Source organism: Toxotes jaculatrix, chromosome 5 (genome assembly GCF_017976425.1).
Source record: "Toxotes jaculatrix isolate fToxJac2 chromosome 5, fToxJac2.pri, whole genome shotgun sequence".
Classification (NCBI taxonomy): domain Eukaryota; kingdom Metazoa; phylum Chordata; class Actinopteri; family Toxotidae; genus Toxotes; species Toxotes jaculatrix.
Window position 1 is genome coordinate 1444819 of NC_054398.1, and position 21704 is coordinate 1466522.

At 43.5% G+C, this 21704-nt stretch overlaps 1 protein-coding gene across 4 annotated transcripts in view; it reads right to left on the minus strand.

Moving 5' to 3' along the window:
- Window positions 1-414: 414 nt before the first annotated feature.
- The window catches only part of ripor1 (RHO family interacting cell polarization regulator 1), a 41539-nt gene continuing 20249 nt past the window's right edge, over window positions 415-21704 (minus strand). For 2 of the 4 annotated variants that reach the window (XM_041038279.1, XM_041038277.1), the window contains exons 2-24: window positions 21234-21357; window positions 19700-19852; window positions 18619-18697; window positions 18487-18510; window positions 17809-17862; window positions 16911-17060; window positions 16679-16742; window positions 15921-15964; window positions 15581-15706; window positions 15205-15353; window positions 14930-15062; window positions 12427-12549; window positions 12102-12274; window positions 11246-11960; window positions 10303-10439; window positions 9254-9374; window positions 8787-8922; window positions 7898-8059; window positions 7627-7785; window positions 7341-7537; window positions 6984-7067; window positions 6799-6889; window positions 415-6041 (exon numbers count right to left, since the gene is read on the minus strand). In XM_041038279.1, coding sequence (XP_040894213.1) covers window positions 5944-6041; window positions 6799-6889; window positions 6984-7067; window positions 7341-7537; window positions 7627-7785; window positions 7898-8059; window positions 8787-8922; window positions 9254-9374; window positions 10303-10439; window positions 11246-11960; window positions 12102-12274; window positions 12427-12549; window positions 14930-15062; window positions 15205-15353; window positions 15581-15706; window positions 15921-15964; window positions 16679-16742; window positions 16911-17060; window positions 17809-17862; window positions 18487-18510; window positions 18619-18697; window positions 19700-19852; window positions 21234-21331 — 3270 coding nt within the window. In that variant the 5' untranslated portion in view covers window positions 21332-21357 and the 3' untranslated portion in view covers window positions 415-5943. The remainder of the gene's footprint in view (window positions 6042-6798; window positions 6890-6983; window positions 7068-7340; window positions 7538-7626; window positions 7786-7897; window positions 8060-8786; window positions 8923-9253; window positions 9375-10302; window positions 10440-11245; window positions 11961-12101; window positions 12275-12426; window positions 12550-14929; window positions 15063-15204; window positions 15354-15580; window positions 15707-15920; window positions 15965-16678; window positions 16743-16910; window positions 17061-17808; window positions 17863-18486; window positions 18511-18618; window positions 18698-19699; window positions 19853-21233; window positions 21358-21704) is intronic. The other 2 variants (XR_005894087.1, XM_041038278.1) reach the window with 2 other exon arrangements.

Consider the following 21704-nt stretch of genomic DNA (forward strand, 5'->3'; position numbering starts at 1 on the left):
CAACAATTATTAATCAATGCTTGAATGATTTGCCTGCATATCTGAGCTGAGCTAAGATGTCTTGTACTTTCAATAGGGCATCCACACTTCCACAAAATTTTGTGAACGCAGCATAAATCATATCCTGTATTCTTTGGGAAAAAATATTCTTCATATTTCATACCAACCCAACAAAACATACATCTGTTTAGTGAGGACATTGAGCTGACTAACAGCTACTGTCCTTCATTGTAGCATCACTGTTTGAGAAGATGTAGAGTCTGCTGATGTCCCCTCGCAGCCTCGAACAACTGTCTGACTATCTCTGACTAAAATTTGTGCAGGACAGGTCTCAGCCAGAATACATGTGTGCGTTATTTGTGTATGTGTGTAAGCAGGTCGTGATATAATTAAGAAACACAATGGTACATGAGACAATTTTTAAACACATTTTTTAATAGTTTGTATATATTTGACACCAGAATACCTGGAAATATATTTTAGAAAAGAAAAAAAAAGAATAAAACATTTTGTGTCCAATGCTGCACAATTTATCAAGCTTGTGGAAAAAATAATATATTTATATATATTTATGTATAATGTGCTACAGTGGTTTTCCACTGTTTTCCACTCTCTTCACTCTTAAATTAAGTATCTCATCTATGTCTTGTTGCATCTCTGTTACAATCAAACCTTGAGGCACTTAAACACTGTGAGATGCTTTATGGATGCAGAGGTATAGCTGCAGGTTGCTGCTGTCCTATAGAAAGTAATAGTGGTAAATACATTGCAATACATTACAGTGGTAGAAATCATATTTAAAAACAGTAAGTCCCAACATGACATCAGTCTTATATAATGACTCCAGTGACACTGCAGCCTGTTGCTTATAATATACTGTATTCAAGAGGTAAACACCCAGATTGAACACAAAACACAACCAGCTGATTCTCTGATCACCCCTTCCTCTGACAACTGAAAATAATATCTGAATGTCAGTTCTCATCAGGGACACAACAGTACATTAATAATTCATTATTGCTTTCAATAAATATGCATCTATGGTGCATAAAAGAGAGTTAGGGCTATATGAAAATTCCTGCTCTGAGATTAAACTCAGAGTTCATAAAGAAAAAAGTTTCTAACTTTTCTGGCCAGATTCTAATTATTCAAACCCTATTTATGACATAAATCTGAGGATTCTGACTTTAATCTTTAAACTTTAATCTTAGCAGTCATAACGCACATAAATGCTTTTAAACCATGGCCCTAGTCTTCTTAACAGCTACTGCTGATTTGTCTCTCATAACAGTCTTAACGAAGTAGACTCTCTCTATGCTTTAGTGTTGCTGAGAACGTCTAGCTCAGTCTAAGGAAAGTAAACAGGGTTGGCACATTGTACATAGGGAACCTGAACCCTTCTGCTTGAAGACCAAAGCTGTGTCCCATTTGCATTCCCTACAGTAATTCTAACTCCTGTTTTGCAGTCAGACTAAAATCTTGACATTTTTGTGTGATGATCACGGAGACTGTTGGTACACAAAAAAATCAATAGTGTACAGTGGTATGAGTCTGCAGCCATGCTAGTGGCTCTGTGAGGTTTTACTTAAGCACAGCAGGGCTCTGAGCTAAATGCTAACATCAGCATGTGAACATGTCTAGGATGGCAGCTTGCTAACATTTACTAAACATAAAGTACAGCTGAGACTGATGGGAATGTAGCAGGTATTTGGTCATAAGCCAATTGGACAAACTGAAATTCTGACCTGATGATGGCGCTAAAGAAGAAGTCAGAGGGTCATCTTTGTTCTTACAGTTCATCCTGATGGGAACATGAATGTTTAAACACATTTTCATGGATCCATCGATTATTTCTTTCCTGTCTGTACAATTTTTTTTACAGCCAGAAAAGTGCACAATCAACACTGTTAATTCATCAACTTCACACCACAGAATTATTATAGAGTATGCAACCAGGACACGTCTATACACCATCAATACACCAATGATATACTATCATCAGTCATCGGGCTGAGATGAGCTTAGAGTAACAGTGCTCAGGAAATCACAAAGGCAGAGTGGCAGCATCACTGTCAGCAGTGTCACTATGAAACGAATCAAACAAGGTCACAATAAACAGGAACAGCTGACGTCACTGGGGATGGACATTTTGGCATTTTCACTGATACTGGTCAAACCCAGTGTGGGCAGCTTGCTGGACTGGGAGGGAAACAATGGCTGTTCAATACCTTGTGTGTTTTTGCATCTTTTTTTCTTTATCCATTTACTAAAAACCACATTCTTTATTCCATTTACCAAAGCCTGTAGTGTGAATCCCCCAGAGCACAGTTAAATTTGGTTACAGAACTGTTGTAGAAATGATGTGTATAGTGATGATGCTGTGCTTAAATAAAGGGAAACCAGAGGCTGCCTGTGGGGATAAATAAGCACAGTTCAATAATCTAAATCTATAAGCTACTGTATGCACTGGAATGGAAATGAACTGCAGCAACCACACTGATTAAAGAAAGAGTTTCCCGAAAGACAAATTGCAGATCCAATCCAACTCAATAAGGTCAATAATCAGAAATGAAGGCTTTCAATGTTCCGCCTGCTGTGCTTATTTTGGAAAATGGTCAGCGACACTGTAAAGATTTTATATGTTATTAGTAGTAAATGGCATAAACATGCAAAAACACCGGTATTGCCCTTTAATAATTTATGATCTTATATTTGGGACCAGTTTACTTGAAATTCAATCCAGTTCTATTGTAGTTCCTCCTATTCAGACATTTGATGATACCACAAGTTAAACAACACAGACAAATGAAAATTCTTATTCTTTCCAAAAGCCAGAAACAGTTGATTATTAAGGGTTCAACTGTCATGGATCTGAATTTAAAGCAAACTGGTCCCAGACCTGGATGGACAGGTCTGTCTTAGTCATCTGTCTTTCATCTGCAGCAGCACGTGACAGTAATGCAACTTTTCAGCGACTCCACACAGAATGCCACCCCATTTACAGCAGGTATGTCAGTGGTACAGTTAAGTGCCACTCAGTTAATGTCATTCAATGAATCCGTTCATCAAACTGACCGGTCGAATGACTGAAAATAATCTTAATGGTAAAAATGCATCTCATAAAATAAAGTATACATTTACAAATGAAGACTCTTAGATAAAAACAATTTACAATCACAGAATATTAAATTCCAGTGGCATATAGTCATGTTATATGTGTTTCCAGAATAGAATAAGATATGTCATCATTGTAAAGAGTAATGGCACTGAATCGCTTAAACCATCCTCTGTACAGAAGTTTTCTACAGTCTCAAACCTTTATACAAAACTACAGTGTGAGTTACGCTTTCTTTTTAATCTGCTGCCAGTAAGATGACAACATCACACACGAAGGCCTGCAGGACACAGAATGAAAAGCTTTCACTTTTTATCTTTTGAATTGGAAGACAGTTTCACAGTAGGTTAATAAGCCAGTGGTAGCAGTGCTGCAGACATCGGACAGGAAGCAAAAACATCTGTTTGAAACATGCTGCTGGCTGTTGACCACAGCTGTCTGAGCTGCTGTATCTATGGTAACCAGGGTTTCCAGCATCAGCCACAATTCATCTTGAGACACAGTGAAGCACAAACAGCTCACCTGGTACAGGTGACTTTATAATGCCACTGGCTGAAGGACTCCAGGAAGAACACACGACCTAAGTCTTTCTCATCACATCACCCAGTACAACCCAATAAAAGTCTCATTTCTTTGTTTCCCAGGGTGTGATTCTCCTCCGACACAGACCTCTAAATCTAAGTTTTAATTTTCAGGTTTACTGTTCAGCTCAGTGGAGACAAGTGCTGGTTTTCAATGGAAGATAAAAAATCTGCAACATATATTCCATATTTGCTTTGCTTTTTTTTTTTAAATATATTTTTTGATGCAGGAACAAAAAGTAGTCTTTGCAGAGAGCAGGCTGCTGAAGCCTCATATTCACTTAAGCATGCATTTCTGCAGCAGGGCTGTGGGCTTTGTACCGCACCTCTGGAGGCCTCAGTACGCTTCAAACAAGGTGCTCGTCGCTCTGACAGCGTCTGAAAACCATCTATAGCAACCGACAATTTCTGTCCAGCTCCTTCCTCTGTCACTGTCTGTACCGAAGACAGGCGCAACACCATGAACGTCTTCACGCAGAGACTGTCTGAGAGTGAGCACATTGTCCCTTTTTGTACAGTTCACTGTCGAAGCTACAGAGAGAAAACATGCAGAGTTCTTGGAGTGAGATGAGGGAGGTGGTGGGAGGCAGCAGAACGGGTAACAGTAACACTTTTGCCTTTAAATGAATTCACACGACACGTTGTACGAACCCGTTTGTTGGAAGCTTGAGTGCAGTGATGCTACCACGGTCACAGCCATAACAGATGGGAACAACAAATACCTACAGTTCAGAGTCATGTTCCTGTCCCTGTGAATCGAAGTGAGTTCACTGTCTCTACAATCGGCTCGTTGCTCCTGCAGTGAAAAAGCAACTCATCTGAATGAGATCAATCATTTCAGAGCGTCTGTGTTCTGAGAACAAACTGATTCTTTGTTCTTCACTGTCATTTTATACACCTAGGTTTATACTTATATGCTATATGATATCCATCCAGCAGCCGAACACACTCCTGATGTTCTTTCTAAACGTAAAAATGAAACTTTGCTCAGAAAGTTCATCCCGACACTGTTTCAGAACCAGCTCCTCTGGGGTTAGGTCTGCAGACTGTACGTCATCAACAGAAGCTGGTCACCTCTGTGGACTGTTTGCATCGACAGCTTAGTGCTGACCTTTCTACCATTTAAGGTTCTCCACTGGACGTGAACTGTTTAAGAACAGTAGAAACAGGTGTGTTCTGTGCACAGACACACATCGTACTTTAATAGTTAGATTATAACATTGTGTGAGAATGTTTGCTCTGAATACTAATTGATTTTTTCTTGGTCTTGGTCTTAGTTTGGTTTGGACTTGACTCTGAAGTGATCCTGACTGCAGCCTTGGTGCTGCTACAGCAGGCAGGTGATCACAGCCATCTGGCAGAAACTGAAACGAGCATGCACGAGCAGAGCCGATGGCGACAGTGAAGGCAGAGCTGTACGAGAAACGTCATTTAGTGTTATTCATGTTGAGTCTGCAGACACGTCACAGGACGAGCTGTCCACATGGAGCAGGACTGTTCAAACAGGCTTTAAGCCTAAACTGGAGACAGCAGCTTCCATCACAGAAAGTATTTCAGGTCGAGCTGAGGGCTGTATTATTGTTATTGTACATCGTTTGGCGTTTAGTAGGCTGTGAAAACAGAAACCACCTGATAAAGCGGCTTGAAGTAGCTTTTGGACTTTTCCTAACTTATCTGAAAATAATATCTTTGTGTTTGGACCATAGAGGGACATGACTGTGATAGCAAGGACAGTCTGACTTAGAATGTGACTTAGGTGCAGACGTGTCCCTCTCTGTCCCCTTAACTCCTCCACATCGTCCTCCCTCAGTATCCATTTCATCCTTCCACTCCTCCCTTCTTCCATCCTTCCATTCAGTCTTGCTCACGTTGTACATTCTTCCCAGCATCTTTACAGTCCCACCGATTTTCTCAGAGCAGTTACCACAGGTTGGTAAACACAACCTGGTGTATCTGTAGCTTACTGACTTTAAATGTTTGCCCAGTGTTAAGCAGAGGTGCTGTTCAGGAAGTGAATATTACTGCCACCTCTCAGACAGTGTACATACTGTATAGCATATATCATATTTGTCTTTGTATGCTGTAGTATCAGTAATGGGGTAGAGGAACGGCATATTGTATATTCTCGTGACACTGAGCCAAAACATCATATTCATTGTGGTTTTGCTCTGACCCAGTGTGTGTGTGTGTGTGTGTGTGTGTGTTTGTGTGTCTGTGTGTCTGTGTGTCTGTGTGTGTGTGTTGTGTTTAGAAAGCTGTGCTGGCCATGCTTCCCGGAGCGAAGAGTCTTGGTATGCTGTCCTGAGACGTCTCCACGTGTCTGTGGGCCATCTTCCCCTCCTCCCCTGCTCCATACAGTGAACGGAGGAACAACAGAAAAATGGAAAAAGTGAATAAAAGAATGAATGAATGAATGAATGCACCAGTCCTCTCCAGAGACATCTGTGTTGGACAACGTCAGACAGGCAGGAAAAGAAAGATGGATATTTCTTATTTCTGCCTCAGTTGGTGTCTTATTTGAAAAAAACAAAAACACAAGAAACAAAAACAACAAAAAATGTGAATGAATGAATTAAAAAAACATGAATGTTTGAAAAAATACAAAAAAGCAAATATTTTAGTTGCCATAGTTTCAGTGGGTAAGAAACAGGAAGTGCATTATGTGGCAACATTAATACATATTGAAATTTGAACCCACCACACTCAGTGTCATTTAAGACTAATTATTTCTCAGCTGTCATGTGTTCATGATTCTGATCCTATGACAACATTACACCCACTGACATCACTGCTGGGATTTGGGTGGGACCATCCACAGACTCATCTCAGTCTTTATTTAGAAACTCTGCTGTCAGACCTCTAACAACAAACTTTAGCTTCATTTCAATGACCCAGATTGTTTTAGAACCGAATTTAAAAATTCTTTCTGTTAAAGGTTTTAAATGGCAAAGCCATGTAGTACAGTACCCACACTGCCATTCAAGTCTGCAGTCATCAAAACAGCATCTTCTAACTATCCCACACATTAAACACATGCACCAGTGTTAAGCCTGTTCGTTAAGCCTGTTCTGTCATTCTGACAGATATGATGGTTTTTATTACCGAGCACCAGCAGCGCTTGTTTGGCAGCATCTCGGACTTCCTCCTTGTCGGTCCGACAAAGGTACACTAACTGATCGATGCTTTCTTTAGCCTGCAAAGACAGCAGATGGAATACAGAAGTCAGTGTGATGAAGACATGTTGAAGAAGGTTTGGATAAGAGCACAAACTCTGCATGTGTTTCTACCTTCAGACAAGCTAAGGCCTTGCATCCACAGACTCTGGTGTCCACGTTCTCGTCTTCCAGTAGCTCCAGACAGCTGACCAAAGCCTGAGGAGGAGAACACACACAGCGTTTACACTCCCTCATACATCAGGTGTGAGGCTGCTGCTGGCTTCTTTTTATATCGCTGTCCAATGGAATGTGTTTGCTTGACTGAAGTCTTATGATGATTTAATCTTACTACAGAACAAAAGCACTGATGTACATACAGGAAGCGTGTAAAAGTTCTATAAATACGGAACATCCTCAGCTAGATTTTGGTGACAGTGTGTGAATCGTAGCTGTGCACAGATGAATACACTCTGTGCAGCCTCCTCTCACCTGCTCTCTCTGTCTGGGCTGAGCGGCCAGGCTTCTCAGCACAGAGCTGGCAGACGCTGACACTTTGCCTCGTGGGTCCTTCAGTAATTTGGCCACAGCATGAAGTCCTTCTCTCCTCAGGCTGCACTCTGCAGGACGCCGCAGAGTGTGGACGATCACATCCTGGTCACACGACGCCAGCCTCTGTACCAGCCACACTGGTGGAAGGAGGTCAGCACTGATTATTGCACCTGATCATTGTGTGTGTGTGTGTGTGTGTGTGTGTCAGAGAGAGAGTGTGTGTTACCCTCTTCTGCCAGCTCCGTGATGTGTGTTTCCATGTCGCTGATGCCATTGGCCTCTATGTAGCTCCACAGCTGGAACAGTGTCACTATCACTCCGTCTCTGTTGCTGCCCCGCCGTGGTAACCTCTGGTCCAGCACTCGCTCCACCAGACATAAGAAAACTAGACAAACGCACACAACCACGCACGTGTTAACATGGCACCCACTCTAACATGTGCTGCACGCACGCACGCACGCACGCACACACACACACACACACACAGATTACTGTACCTGTGTCGGCCATGCTGCTGGTCCTCTCAGGCAGTATGCTGGAGTAGGATGTAGACAGCGTTCCCAGGAAGCTGTCAGCAGAGACGCTGTACACACTGCCCTGCCCCACACACTGTTGCCATAGAGACACAGCACCCAGGCACAGGTCCAGCTGAGGTATCACTGTGACAGAGAGAAGACAGAGTACATATTAGTGTATTACTACACAGGGAGCTCACCACCATATTTACACTTTCTGGCAAACTGTGGTAAATTGAGTTTTTCAGTGGACTTGCTGATGTAGCTGCTCACTGGTTCCTCCAAGGTGGCGGAGCTGCCATCGGCTGCACCCTCCCTGAACATGTGCCAGTCAGCGTGTAACTACCTACTGCAGCCAAATAATACCAGAAGAAACCTGAGGTCCAGCTTACTGGCTTTTCCTTGCTCCAGGCTCAAGACAAAAGGAGACTGTGCTTCTGAAGCTGCAGCTCCTGAACTCTCTCCCACTGGACTTAGGATCTGTGGACACTGCTGACGCCTTTAAAAAGCAGCTCAACACCCATTTGTTTAGATTTATGCAATTTTTCTATTTTAATTCTCTTGGTTTAGTTTTTCTTTTTTATTGTGAAGCACTTTATTACACCTGCTCTTGAAAGAAGCAATATAAATTACCTGAGCACGTACCAGGTTCACCTCTTTAAATAACAGGAAACATGCACTGTGATTCACTGAGCACTTTGTTTTTCAAAAAGCAGCTTGTCTCACATGCTGATTTTAATTTGATCTCTGTGTGTATCATGGATGTAAGTCGCTGTCACAGGGTAATACTTCACCAATGTGATCGTTACCATTGTGACTGATGAGCTGCTGTAAAAGTGATGGCTGCAGATGTACAGGTGCTCTAACCTACCTTCAGCGGGCTGTCTGAGACGTCTTGGGTTGTCCTTGGTGATGCGTCGGATGATTTCGAGCACTCGAGCCTCTCGCAGCAGTTTGTCTAAGGCGTACATCTCTCCACACCGCAGAGGACCGAACATTCCCAGACGCTACGGACGTCAACGTCATCGTATGTCAGTTCACGCAAAGCAGGTACACTCGTGATAATCACAGCTACTATGTACAGCTGCCATTAAAAACAATACTTCTACTTCAATACTTGTAAACACAGCTGTAACAAGTGCTAATTTAACTGCTATAGCTCCTCAATCTGTTACTTCAGAACAAGGTACATTAGTACAGCGAGCATCACTGCAAAGCAGGAACCCTGACAGAATGAATTCAAGGTAACAGTGTCACATAAGCGTGTGCATTAAGGCAGTGAGAAGCCTCTATCTGAGCGTGGGAAATGACTTGAGGACAGCGTTGTGTGTCTCTTACCAACAACTGTGCACTGCAGTTCTTCAGGTGGACCACTAGGGAGCAGTCTAGAGTGGTGCAGCCTGTGGTGAGGGGGGAGGTGGGAGAGGAGGGGCTGTCCCAGCCTCTGTCCTGCAGAGACCTACACACATACAAGAGGGATTTGTGATGAGAAGCTCCTGTTAACACTGTTAGGATCAGCAGTTCAGGTTATTTGATAAACTATAGTAAAGAAGGAGTGTTTGTATTGTGTTCCAGCTGGACCTGAGCAGACCGTCGCTCTGTCCTGCAGCAGCTCCAACTCTCTGTCTGAGAGCTGGGAAATTTCACTGGCTATTTTCTACTCTGACCTCTGACCCATATCATCTGCCAAAACCTTATTCAATTCTTTTTAGATATACTAGCGGCTCCAGGGAAGGACACCGCGGGTCTGTGTGTGTTGGTCAGCAAATCACTTTGCTCTGAAATACCACTGGATGGATCTGATATTTGATCTGGTCCCCCAAAGCATTTTTCCAGTACCATAATGAGGCCGACATTTGTGAGTTTGAGTGAAATATCTCTAACTTTGATATTGGATGGATTGCTGTGAAATTTGATTCAGACATTCATGTTCCCCTCAGGATGAATTTTAATAACTTGAGCCTTTTCTCTAGAGCCATTATCAGGTCGAAGTTTGTGACATCGAGCAGAAAATAAATCCTGTGCAGTCGTTTTCAAAGGCGGTTTTGTTACTTTGAGGAAGTTATGAAAGCATGAGATTTTTCCAACCTGCTCATAGAATCTCAAGAGCTGCAAATGCCACAACAGAACAGTTTATATGAGATACAGTGACAATACAATAGATTTCCACTAGATGGCAGCAAGACCCTGCAATGATCACCTGAGATTCTTCAGCGTGTCTGATTACAATGAACAAATAAAACTGTACAATAGCACGACGGTTATTTACTCGATATAGATAGATAGATATAGTGCATGTCTTAAGCTAATCTTATGCATGTAATATATGTTTTTGTCGTAATTTGTTCTCCTGAGAGTTTGGTTTGGTTTTATTTCTCAGCACTGACCTGCCACTTCTGTTCCTCCGGTCACCTTTCTCCTCCTCATCCTCCTCCCAGTCAGACGTGTTGAGGAAATCAAAGCTGCCCAGAGCTGTTTCCACGGTGAGGCTGACCACGCTGGGTGAACGGCTGTGCCTGCCGCCCTACACACACACACACACACACAGACACACACACAGACACACACACACACACACACACACACAGATACATACGTATGTCTCTGTACCCACAATTGATTGAAAATAGAAAATATATTACGCATGCACAGACACACACACACACACACACACACACACCAGGTCTGTGTCTGATTACACAAAGCTGGTTCCACCTTAATATCAAACACTGATAACACGGTCACACAGCAGCACACACAGGCTGCATGTTGTCACTGACGTAGATAAAGAACAGCAGATAAAATTCATTTGTGTCTGTGTAAATATGAATGAGCTGTATGTGTGTTCATATCCACATGTATGTGAAAGCATGTGTGTATGAACAGTAACTTGAAAAAGAAGCGAGAGCCCTCACACATAGAATGTAGTTCTTACTATATAAAGATACTGATGTTAAATCTGATGTCATCATATTTCACCTGAACTCACTGCATGCATTTTAAAAAATAAAGATATATATGGATATATACGTATATACACACATGTATGTGCTGTATATACATATATGGGATTTTTGTGATGTCACTCGACAGACTGGGATCATGGTCTGGTCTACGTCCTGTCAGTGTCCTGTCAGTGTCCTGTCAGTGTCCTGTCAGTGTTAAATGAACAAACAGCACTGTGCCTGTATTTTTTCTTTTACTCACTGAGTTACTCACCAATCACATCACTTGATGACAAATTGTCCTTCCTGTACTTCCTGTACTTCAGTGCTGTTTCAGGCTACTCTACCCACCTTCTCTTGTTTCTCGCACATGCTCTGTTCTCACCTTCAGTGTAACCTGCAGCAGCTTCAGCTCCTGTTCCAGCAGCTGTAACTCAGGGAACTGTCCCCTGTAATCATCCAGAGTGGACACTACAGAGCCAAGGGCATCCTCCAGTCCGCAGTCCACCGGACCATCACCCTCTTTGGACAGACAGTCTGCATCTGCACCCGGCATCACCTCCTCCACCGGCACCCGCCGGGCTACATATGTCACATCCCCGCTCTGTGGGAGTGTGCTGCACTCTAGGTGCTGGAGTGTGCTCGCCTGTGATGGAGTGTTCGAGTTCATTCCTTCCGTACTGGGGGAGGAGGATGCGAGGACAGAGCTGGATGCATCCTGTTCCATCCCGACTGGGAGCTGATCTGTGACATCATCAGCTGTTGCGTTTTCTTCAACGGCGCCGAGTTTCCTGGGTGACACGGCGGTGTCCGTGGCGACAGAGCTGGGCGGCTCGGGAGTTCTGCTGGACATCTCCATTTCAATGTCATTGATGGAGATCCCCGAGGCCAAAGACATCACCTCCCCTGATTCGCCGGCTGACCTGTCCGTCAACACGATACCATCAGCGCTGCTTTCACTAATGTGGCTCAGAGAGCGCGAGTAGCTGCGTGAGGTGTGGCTGTTGGTCACCACGCCGTCCCCTGTTGCTATGGGAGACTGTTTCCCTGTGTCCTCTTCCTCACTGTCAGGTTTTGTCAGCACACCCTTCTCCTCTTCCCTGTAAATGAGTTTGTATATCAGTTCACCTAATTACTGATGGAACACACTACGTACCAAGCATGTAAACTCACCCCTGTGCCATAAAGTAATTAGTCAACAAATATGATGTCAAACTCAGAGAAACCAAACGAAACACCACCTGCTGCTCTCCGCTTGTTCTTTGTTTGTCTCGGAAACCCCACTGACGGAGCTGACTTTGTGGGTGGAGTTTGGAGTTGAGGAGGCGGAGTCTCTGAGGCAAAATGAGATGTCAGGCTGTGGGGAGGAACTTCCTGCTACAACTGGCTGAATCTCTGGCGTCACCACCACTGCCTGGAGAGCGAAAGACACATGGACAGAGTCTGACCCAACACACTCACAGTGTAGTAAATAAACACCACCATGTTCTACAAACCAGTCCTCCACAAAGATCATGACACAGTGATGCAGGTGATAAATAGTGTATAGTGTCTGTTGTGTGTTACCTTATGAGCAGAGCTGCGTTGTCCTCCTGCGGACAGCTGAGGACTGGACGAGTCATCAGAGGATTCGGATGAATTAGACCAAGCTGTTCCGTTCTCTAACTCTTCATGACGACGGAGCATGTTCTGAAACACAAGGGTTTAAAAGGTTGGACTGATGAGAAAGGAGGACAGGTGGACAACCAGACAGAAGGTGAACACTTTCTGACGCCTGATGCATCTACCAGTGTCTGTGTCCCTGTACAGACTCAACAGTGTCCAACCTGGTGACCTCAGTGTAAGACTTCAGGAGGCTCTGTGCAGTCGCTGGATCTGGTTCTACCACAGAACTCCCCCTAAAACCTCAACTTCTGCTTGTGGATGAATTAAACAAATTAGATCCAGTGTGTTTTTTAGTCAACCTTAAAGATGTTGGTGGTTTTTTGTTTTTGGACAGAGCCAGGTTAGCGTTTCCCCCGTGCTCCCAGTCTCTTTGAGAAGCTGAAGGCCTCCGTTCTGTTCTCCAGCTAAGCCACGAGCTTCAACAGACAGTGACACAATTCCCACGCTGGCCCTCCTGAGTATTCTGACTGTATAAGGAGCTGTGGATGGATCAGTTACATATCACCAGCTGTCAATAGCAATCCTTTCTGGAAACGTGTTGATTAGGTTTAATTGAAGGGCAGTAAAAGCTTTTGAAGATTTAGATTAAAAAATCTGGCAAACTCAGACACACACTCAACTTAATGAACTAAATTATCTTCAGTTAATAGAACAAGCAGCTCTCGACTCTGCTTTGTTCTTTTCTAATCTGCTTCAGTGACTAAATTTGTAGAATAGTGAGCAGACTGCACAAGAGCAGCCGACTGGAAACTGATATATCAGCAGGGATCACTGAGGCAGAGAAGGTTAAGTGGGAACACTCTGAAATGTGGAGCACGTCCATGTGAAGTTTCAGAGAACTGTTTGTGAACCTGGTGCCGTGTGCTGCAATGAATGAGGACTATATAGATATAGATATAAATATATATATGAAAAGTGCTCTGGAATAAAGACGTTTTTTTCTAACCTCGACCTCGGCAGCTTCTGTTGTGAATGAATGAGCCTTCGCACTCAGCATTTCAATGCTTCGTGTTCAAGGAACCAAAGGATGATTCCTGTTTATTACAATTTAGGTCTTACAGTCAAAGCTTTGACCATCGTTTATATCAGTTAAGATTATCTATGCTCATCAAAGTCAGTGCCGAGAACTGGGAACAAGCCGATGTCATGAGGGGATGTGGAGGTTGTAAACAATCCGTTTGTCCCAGTTAATGTACCAACTGTGGCTGGTAAATAAGTAGAAGCAGGAAGTGGGTCTGTAAACTCTAACTGATGTTTACAATGGACAGTTTTTGCTCATCTTGTTTACAATCTGTCTGCTCGTGCTTGGTGACAGACTGTAGGACCTGAGTTATTGATGCTGCAGAGTTCAGAGAGCTCAGCAGTTCACTTGGTGAGTCCATTGTTCCTATGACCAAAATTATGAAAGTTCGACAAAGGTTGAAAAAAAAAAAACCTCCCTTTAAGTCTTTCTGTGTCACAACCGATGTCAGTAGATGTTTCTGTATACCTTCATATCCTCTTTATATGTCTCTCAGGCTTTCTACTATCATAACAACCACCAGGGGGTGAGGGCTAAAAGCACTGACAGGAGGCTCTAATTGCCCCACAGGCCAGTGCAGAGTCATGTATGTGCAGTTTGAGCAAACACTATGGCAGCAGATTTCTAGTTCCTGCTATAAAATGGGAGCAGACAACCAGTTAAACCAGTTGGATAGACACCTCGGGGACAGCACGAGGCCATGAGCAAACACATGGAGACTACTGTTCTAGATTTCTAATGTTCTACACCATCATTACTGCCACTACTCGGTGCATCAGTGGGCTCTGCATTTCTACAGTCTGCAGGGGTTCGACTGCATCGTGACTTACTGCAGTGGGCTGTCTTGTTGGTGAGTTGTCACTACAGGAACAGCTCTGGCTAAGCGTGTCTCTGAAGATGTCCAGCAGCGGCCAGTGCTGCCGCCTCATCAGACTCCGAGGCAGAGACTGCACGTCAGAGCGGCAGCAGGTGGAACAGAGGGCAGTGGAGCGGTTAGGGACCGGTGACTGTCGGCTAAACTCGCTCCTCAGTGGCTCTAAACCACGAGGTATCAACTCTGTCCTGCTGTCCATGAGTTTACAAAGGCCAGTTCCACACATGTGATGAATCTGACAAATTATCTGATGAGAAATATAATCTTTTTACTTCTCTTACTTAGAAACAAACTAAATGAATTAGTGTTAAGTCCAAAAAGGGGTCTGATTCATTCCTCAGCTGTCTGCACATCTCTCATTTGGATGTTTCAAACATTATTGTCAGTGAATATCAGAAGAAAATACCAGCAACTTGAAAGCAAACATTCCAGTCTCACTCCTCTGAAAAGCATTTAGTCAAACATTCAGAGGTAAAAGACAAAGAAGTCGTGTGTATGGAAGAACTCACGTAGAAGGCTTGTTCTCGTAAAGACGGTGTGTCAGGTGGACTCTGGTTGAAGATTGTCGAGAATCTCTTACTGACGGTCGGGGCTTTGTTGACAGTGCTTGCTACTGACCCCTGGTCATCTTTATCAAATGGACTGACAGGAGGGGGGAGGGGGGAGGGGAGAGAGGGGTGGGCAGCAATGGAGGAGGGTAGACAGAGACAAAAGAATAAATAAATAACACTTTACTGATTTAATAAACAAACAGTACGCTGACAGCAGGGTTGGCAGAACTTACTTCCAGGTGACTTCGAGGCTTAGCTTAATAGTCCCGAGGTCATTAATATCCACGGCAACCGCCTGGGGCAGTGCAGCAAACAGGTCCTTAGTCTCACAGGAAACACTTCCTACAACCACGTGATTGGCTAAGCTCTTCAGCTCTGTCACCTAGGAGACCACAGAAATATAGTTCGATCATGCTACCTAATTCATTAAATGAGTGGACCTTCTTAATCATTTCATTTCAGAAACCAGAGACAACACGAAGTGTCCATGAACGACTTCATCTCATCAGAAGCAGTATTTTCATCGGCCAATCAGAACTAAGCATAAACAAAAATAAATCCAAGGTAATTACACGAAGACAAAAGCAAAAGACAGTGGGAGGGACAGACCTTCACAGAGAGGAAGTCATTGATGAGCGGCAGAAACACCATCTCTTCACTGTCCCACACCTGTTTGGCATTGATCTCTATTCTGCCTCGGAGCTTCCACCGCTGCCGACCGTACTTCATGAAGATCTGAACACACACACACACACACACACACACACACACACACACACACACACACACACACACACACACACACACGCACACACACACACACACACACACTAATAAATTCTGTGAAAACTGGAAAATCTGAACACTGATGATGCTTCAGTTATACAAAATAGAAACATCTGGATCAATCAGAGAGAGAGAGAGAGAGAGAGAGAGAGGGTGGACTAACCTCATACTGGTCACCAGCACATAATCTAGCAAACCCAGCCAGACCTGAAAAAGGAACAGATGTAAATTTTTAGTTTCTCATGGACTCCACTATGTGATGCTATTGTAATATAAAAAACACGACAACACTAAACAATGATTAACTGTAGATAATAAAACAGTAGATACTAAAATGAAAACACAGCTAAGCACCTATGATGAGATTTGCACCAAATTTTAGCCCAGTGGATCATGAGCACATCACGGATGGACGTGCCAGGTTTGGTGCGTCCTAACAGCTGAGCTGAATTATTTTTGTAGCTGTCCAGTCTTCCTCCTCTGCTACCAATCTGTCAGACGTCACATTTGTACATTTGACGGTTTACTGATAAAATCAATATTGTTCCAACATCATGGCGCTCGGACCCTTAGCGATTCTCAGAGTCTTGGACCCCTGTAGCTGGCCAACAGCAGCCATGGGACTTAGAGAAGCAGTAATCCTCTGATACTTTGAATGGTATGAGTGCAAAGATGCTGCATACGCCAAATGTGACGAAGACTGCACCGTTTTATTTAAATACTCTCTGAATTATGTGAGCTCCCAGTCACAGGGAGTCGTGGAGAATACACCCTCACTAGTATGTTCTTTTTTATGTTCCATGGATAGAATAAGATGGTTAGAAGACAATGACAAAAGGAAAGATGAAAAAATGGGAGGATGAAAGAAAGGAGGTCAGAGTAAAGACGTGGGTGAACTTGTCATGGATGTTTGATTCTTACCTTTCATCTTGATGTGGAACTCACCCAGCTGGTTCTCCAGCTCACTCTCCAACACACACATGTTCTAAAGAGAAGATAAGGAGAGACTGAACTGTGGTTCTGCCATTTATACAGTACACGATCCACATTAGCTGTGCTATGTTATATCCAACAGCTTCCTCATACAAATGTCCTATTCTCCCATAAGGATAGCCATACATTAACCTCCCTTCCTCAGTCCTCTTCGTCTTACCTCTGTGTACTCTTTGTATCCTTTGTTGGCCTCTGTTAAACTCTCCCTCGCCTCCTTGCTGCCTGGAGAGGCAGTGTACGCCTTCACCATCTTGTTGGCTCCATCCCTGAGTCTCCTCTGCAGGCAGTAGGCTTCATAGAGCTCCTCAATCTGGGAACAGGAGGCAAAGCATTACACGTCTGATCTTTCTCTCCTGTGCAAAGAAGGAAGCAGCCTCGCAGCAAGTGGACAGTTGGAAACAGAAGTGAGACTGACTGCAGATAAATGCATTCTGCAAGACGGCCAGCTTTTTAAATAGCTGATGTAAAACACTGTATGAAGTATTCTGTAAGACCCACACACTGACACACCTGCAGGGCACAGATACCTTCCTGTTGGATTTAACCAATCACACTGTGATCTTTGTTGAGTCAGTGCTGCTGAGTCACTGCTCTATCAGCAGGTGAGTGAGCTGGTGTGGCTGATAACTTATTGTTGTAAGAAACTGAATGGTGATACATATATAGAGTGTATGGGTGTACACATTCAGTCAGAGATGTAACAGGCAGCTCTACAGCCCAGTACGACGGAGCCGACGGCTCACACACACACACACACACACACACACACACACACACACACACACACACACACACACACACACACACACACACACACACACACACACACACAGTGATCACTGAAGAAGAATCACTAACTCTTGACTAAAAACATCTAGTCGCTGCAGTAAAATGGTCTTATTCCACAGACAGATATACAAACAGTAATCCCACATCAAATTACAAAGTAATGTGAATACACAAACTCAATCTAACTAAAGCAACCAGTCAAAATGTCTGGGACACGTTTTATTTTCTGTAACATTCACTGCTGTGAGGAGGGATCACAGTGGTCTTACCTTGCTGAGGTGAAACTCCAGTCGTCTTATGTACCTCTCAGTCACCTTCACTTGCTGTTAGAGTGAAGCACAGCGTCACGTTTATTCCTGATATTCAACACACACGGAACTATTTTCACACTATAAGGCCAGTACGACAAATAAAGGCCGGTGCCTACAGAAAATGCCTCCAATACAACAGAAATCCAAGATAATGAGTGATTCTAATTTCAGTTCTTTGGATCCCTGTTAAGCTTCCATCAAGAGTTCCTACAAATGTTTCAAATTAAAAGCCTGTCATTAAAGGGAGGCCCCTTTGACCTGCTGGAGGGCTTTGAATGTGAAGCGTCTGTGCAGGAAGTGCTGAGCGTCATTAAGGTGAGCTGCACCGGACGAAGTGACTGGAAGCAATTAGTGTTAGAGAGGAGAAAGTGAGAGGAGCTCACTGTCACGTGTTGTACGTATGTAATTAGTGCTGTGGAAATTTTACATTATGGGGAATTTAAAAAACACTACAGGTAAACATGGAGGAAGTGCTGAGTGTACACTGATGGAAATTTAAAACAGGAGGCTTCTTAGTAAAATACCATCGTAAATTGAAGACACAGGCAGGATTAGAACCTCAGGCCTATCTCTAACATAAAGCTGTGCCGTGTCCTCTCTGCAGCTGAGACTACTGAAGAATTCACAGCAGCTCACCTTGTCTAGTTCATACAGGAAACCCTGAAGAGGAAGAAAACATCAAGTCATCACTTTAATCAAGTGGCAGCACCATGTGTTTTATTCTCGTTATGTTAAGTCGTTTTTCAAACAGACATCAAGACGTCGTACCAGTCTGGAGTTCCTCTTTGATTCTTTCATCTGTCTGCTGAGGCTGTCCAGGTCCATCTGATGAACCTGCAGGTAAGACCTGAGACAGACACACACACACACACACACACACACACACACGCACGCACGCACACACACACGCACGCACACACGCACGCACACACACACGCACACACACACAGACAGATATTTTTGGTTTTACGTGCTGAAGGTTTGAGAAAATAATTTTATCTTTGTTCCCTGCACGCTCCGACTGTCACTGCTGATTAACTCACTGTGGGATTCACCACTTGGAGCTGAGTTGGTGTCAGTGCCCGTCTCACTGTTTACTCTACCATTGAGAGTTGATCTTAAAGCAGTAGCTCCAGTCCTTAGTTTTAGTCTGCTAAGCTAGGTTAACAGACTACTGCTTCATATTTAAGAGACAGACAGGAGACTGATACCGACCCTCTCATCGAACTCTTACCAAGAATGTGAGTAAGATGTTTTTCCTTTAAGTGTTAACCAAAGGTTATGGAAACAGTCACAGACTGAAAGGCTGAAACATCTGAGATGACTTCACTGATTGCACTTTTCAGTTTTCCGGGAAGTTCCCATTTCCCAGGCTCTTTATGCCTCATGTCAGCATTAATGCAGCTCTTGTTACGCACTTCTTCAGTTTCTATTTGCCTTTTCAGTTTGGGTTTACACGAGTTTAACTCATTTTCTTTTAAAATCTGAGCAAATAATATTGTAAAGATTGTCAGCAGATGTGGATAATGTGATCAATATTAGTTTCACTAAATCAAATCAGGCAGGACTCACAACATTTCCTCTCTCCTGAGCCATGCAGCTATAGCAACACAACACAGTAGCACAGAGCACAGGGCTTCAGAACATCTGAAATATTATTCAGTACGTAGGTGTGTAACTACTTGATGATCCTTCAAAATTAAAGCTGAGAGTTGCTCTCTGCATGAATGAATGAATGAATTTTTTTTTTTTTTTTTTCTGCTGCTGTAACAGTGCAATTTCCCCATTGTGGGACTATTAAAGGTTTTTATCTATCTTTATCTATCTATGAATGAATGGCTGTACTCACTGAAGGCCTTTCTTCAGTGCCTCATAGACCTGGTCCAGTCGCTCCGGCTGAGGAACTTTGGGCAGTGGGTTGGACTTGGTGGATATAGTAAACATCCTGCTGGCTCTGCTGGGCTTCCTGCTGAGGCCTGGAGTGCTGAACACTGAGAGGTTCCTGCAACATCAGCAACACCAGGTCAACATCATCCTCAGATGTCCTCCTCAGGCGTCCTCAGATCAGCTCCATCAGACCAGAATTCTTATCAACGTCATTATCAAATCACATCGGACTGACACACTCAGCATTCACACTCTCTCTCTCTGTCTCTCTCCTTTTTACATTACGAGATATGTCTCATGTTCTAAAATCCATATTTTTCTCTAAATCAATGCAACAATGAAAAAAGAAAAGAAAAGAAAAGAAAGAATAGTAATAAGTAAATAAGCTTAAAGTTAAACACATCTTGCACAATCATATAATCAATAATCAACATCTTGGGCCACAGTGATATTGATGGTGTGTCAGTTCACTGTGTCTGTAGCCGACCAGCAGCACAGCGGAGAGTGAAAATCTTGATTATGTAACTTATTTAAGCTGGATGTTGTTAAAATGAGCAGAGCTTCCTGTCTGTGTGAGAGGTGTTGGCACTGTGTAATGAGGAGACGGTTTCCTGAGATAAGAACATAAAGTAAAATCTCTGATTAATCTTGTCTGGAACGGTGACAAACACATGTCATTATAACATGAAAACCATCCTGTTCATGTAAAAAGTTCTTTAGTTCTTCAGGAGGTTTTACAAAGAGACTGACTGTATGTGGCAGCAGCACAGAGTCAGTTAAATCCATCCATCCATCTTGGACTGGAGCCTATTCCAGCACACACTGGGTGAGTAAAGGTACTGTGTGAGCCTGTAAACATGCATGTATGGAAATCCTACATATGTTTGCCTCTGTCGCTGTAATCGATCACTGAGGAACACGGCGATTTCACTGTGTCAAACAGGATCATGTGACATTTGTAATGAGAACTTCCAGCTCAGCTCTGTCCCTGAAAGACACACTCAGACACCAGCGACTGATCACGGTCTCATTCAAGCACGTCACTGCAGCTGTACTATTCAGTAATCACAACTGTCACGCTTCAACCAAACGGCCCCACATCTCACAGCCGGTGGGGAACGTTTGTTCGTCACAGCCACTGAAACAACACTGATTAGTTAACAAAAAAAAAAAACAAAGAGTTAAACAATGAAAAGAGGTGCCGGCGTTCACTTCATCACTTCATCACTTCATCAGCTTTAGTTCATCATCTGAACTAAAGCTGCTCTGTAGCAGCAACAACATTAAATATCAGTGATCAGAGTATTTCACATGGGTCGTTTTCCACCCTGTACACACACACACACACACACACACACACACACACACACACTCACACACACACACACACACAGACAGTCAGACAGACTGTCTGTCTTTTGAGCTCCACCTAATGACATATCCTGTCAAGTGTGTACTTCCCCACAGCGTGTGTGTGTGTGTGTGTGTGTGTGTACCTGTAGGCTTTGTCGTAGGTGTTGACTCCAGTAAAACTCTGGCTCCTAGTGATGGATCTGGAGGTGAGGCGCCTGACTGGGCGAACGGACAGAGACATGGTGGAGAGAGTTCGGGACGGACTCCCTGTACAGAGCAGAGGAAAACAACCGTCAGCAGACTGCTGACACCACAGCACCATGGCCCGATCGGGCCGGTCGGCTCTGCTTTCGCAGGACTTGTTGCTGTGATTTGACAGTTTGACAGCAGAGACAGGCAGGAAATAAGGGAAGAGAGGACAAGGGTCCTGGTCGGAATCGGACCAGGGACACTGTCAGACCACCAGGCTGAGGCTGCTGCTGATACAGGCATAAATGTGACAGATTCATTTTATTTGCATTCATCCTGAATATTCCAGTAGCAGTTTACATGTGATATTAATCAGTTAAACAGTTTATGACATACTAACATATTAATATGGATCAAATAACTGT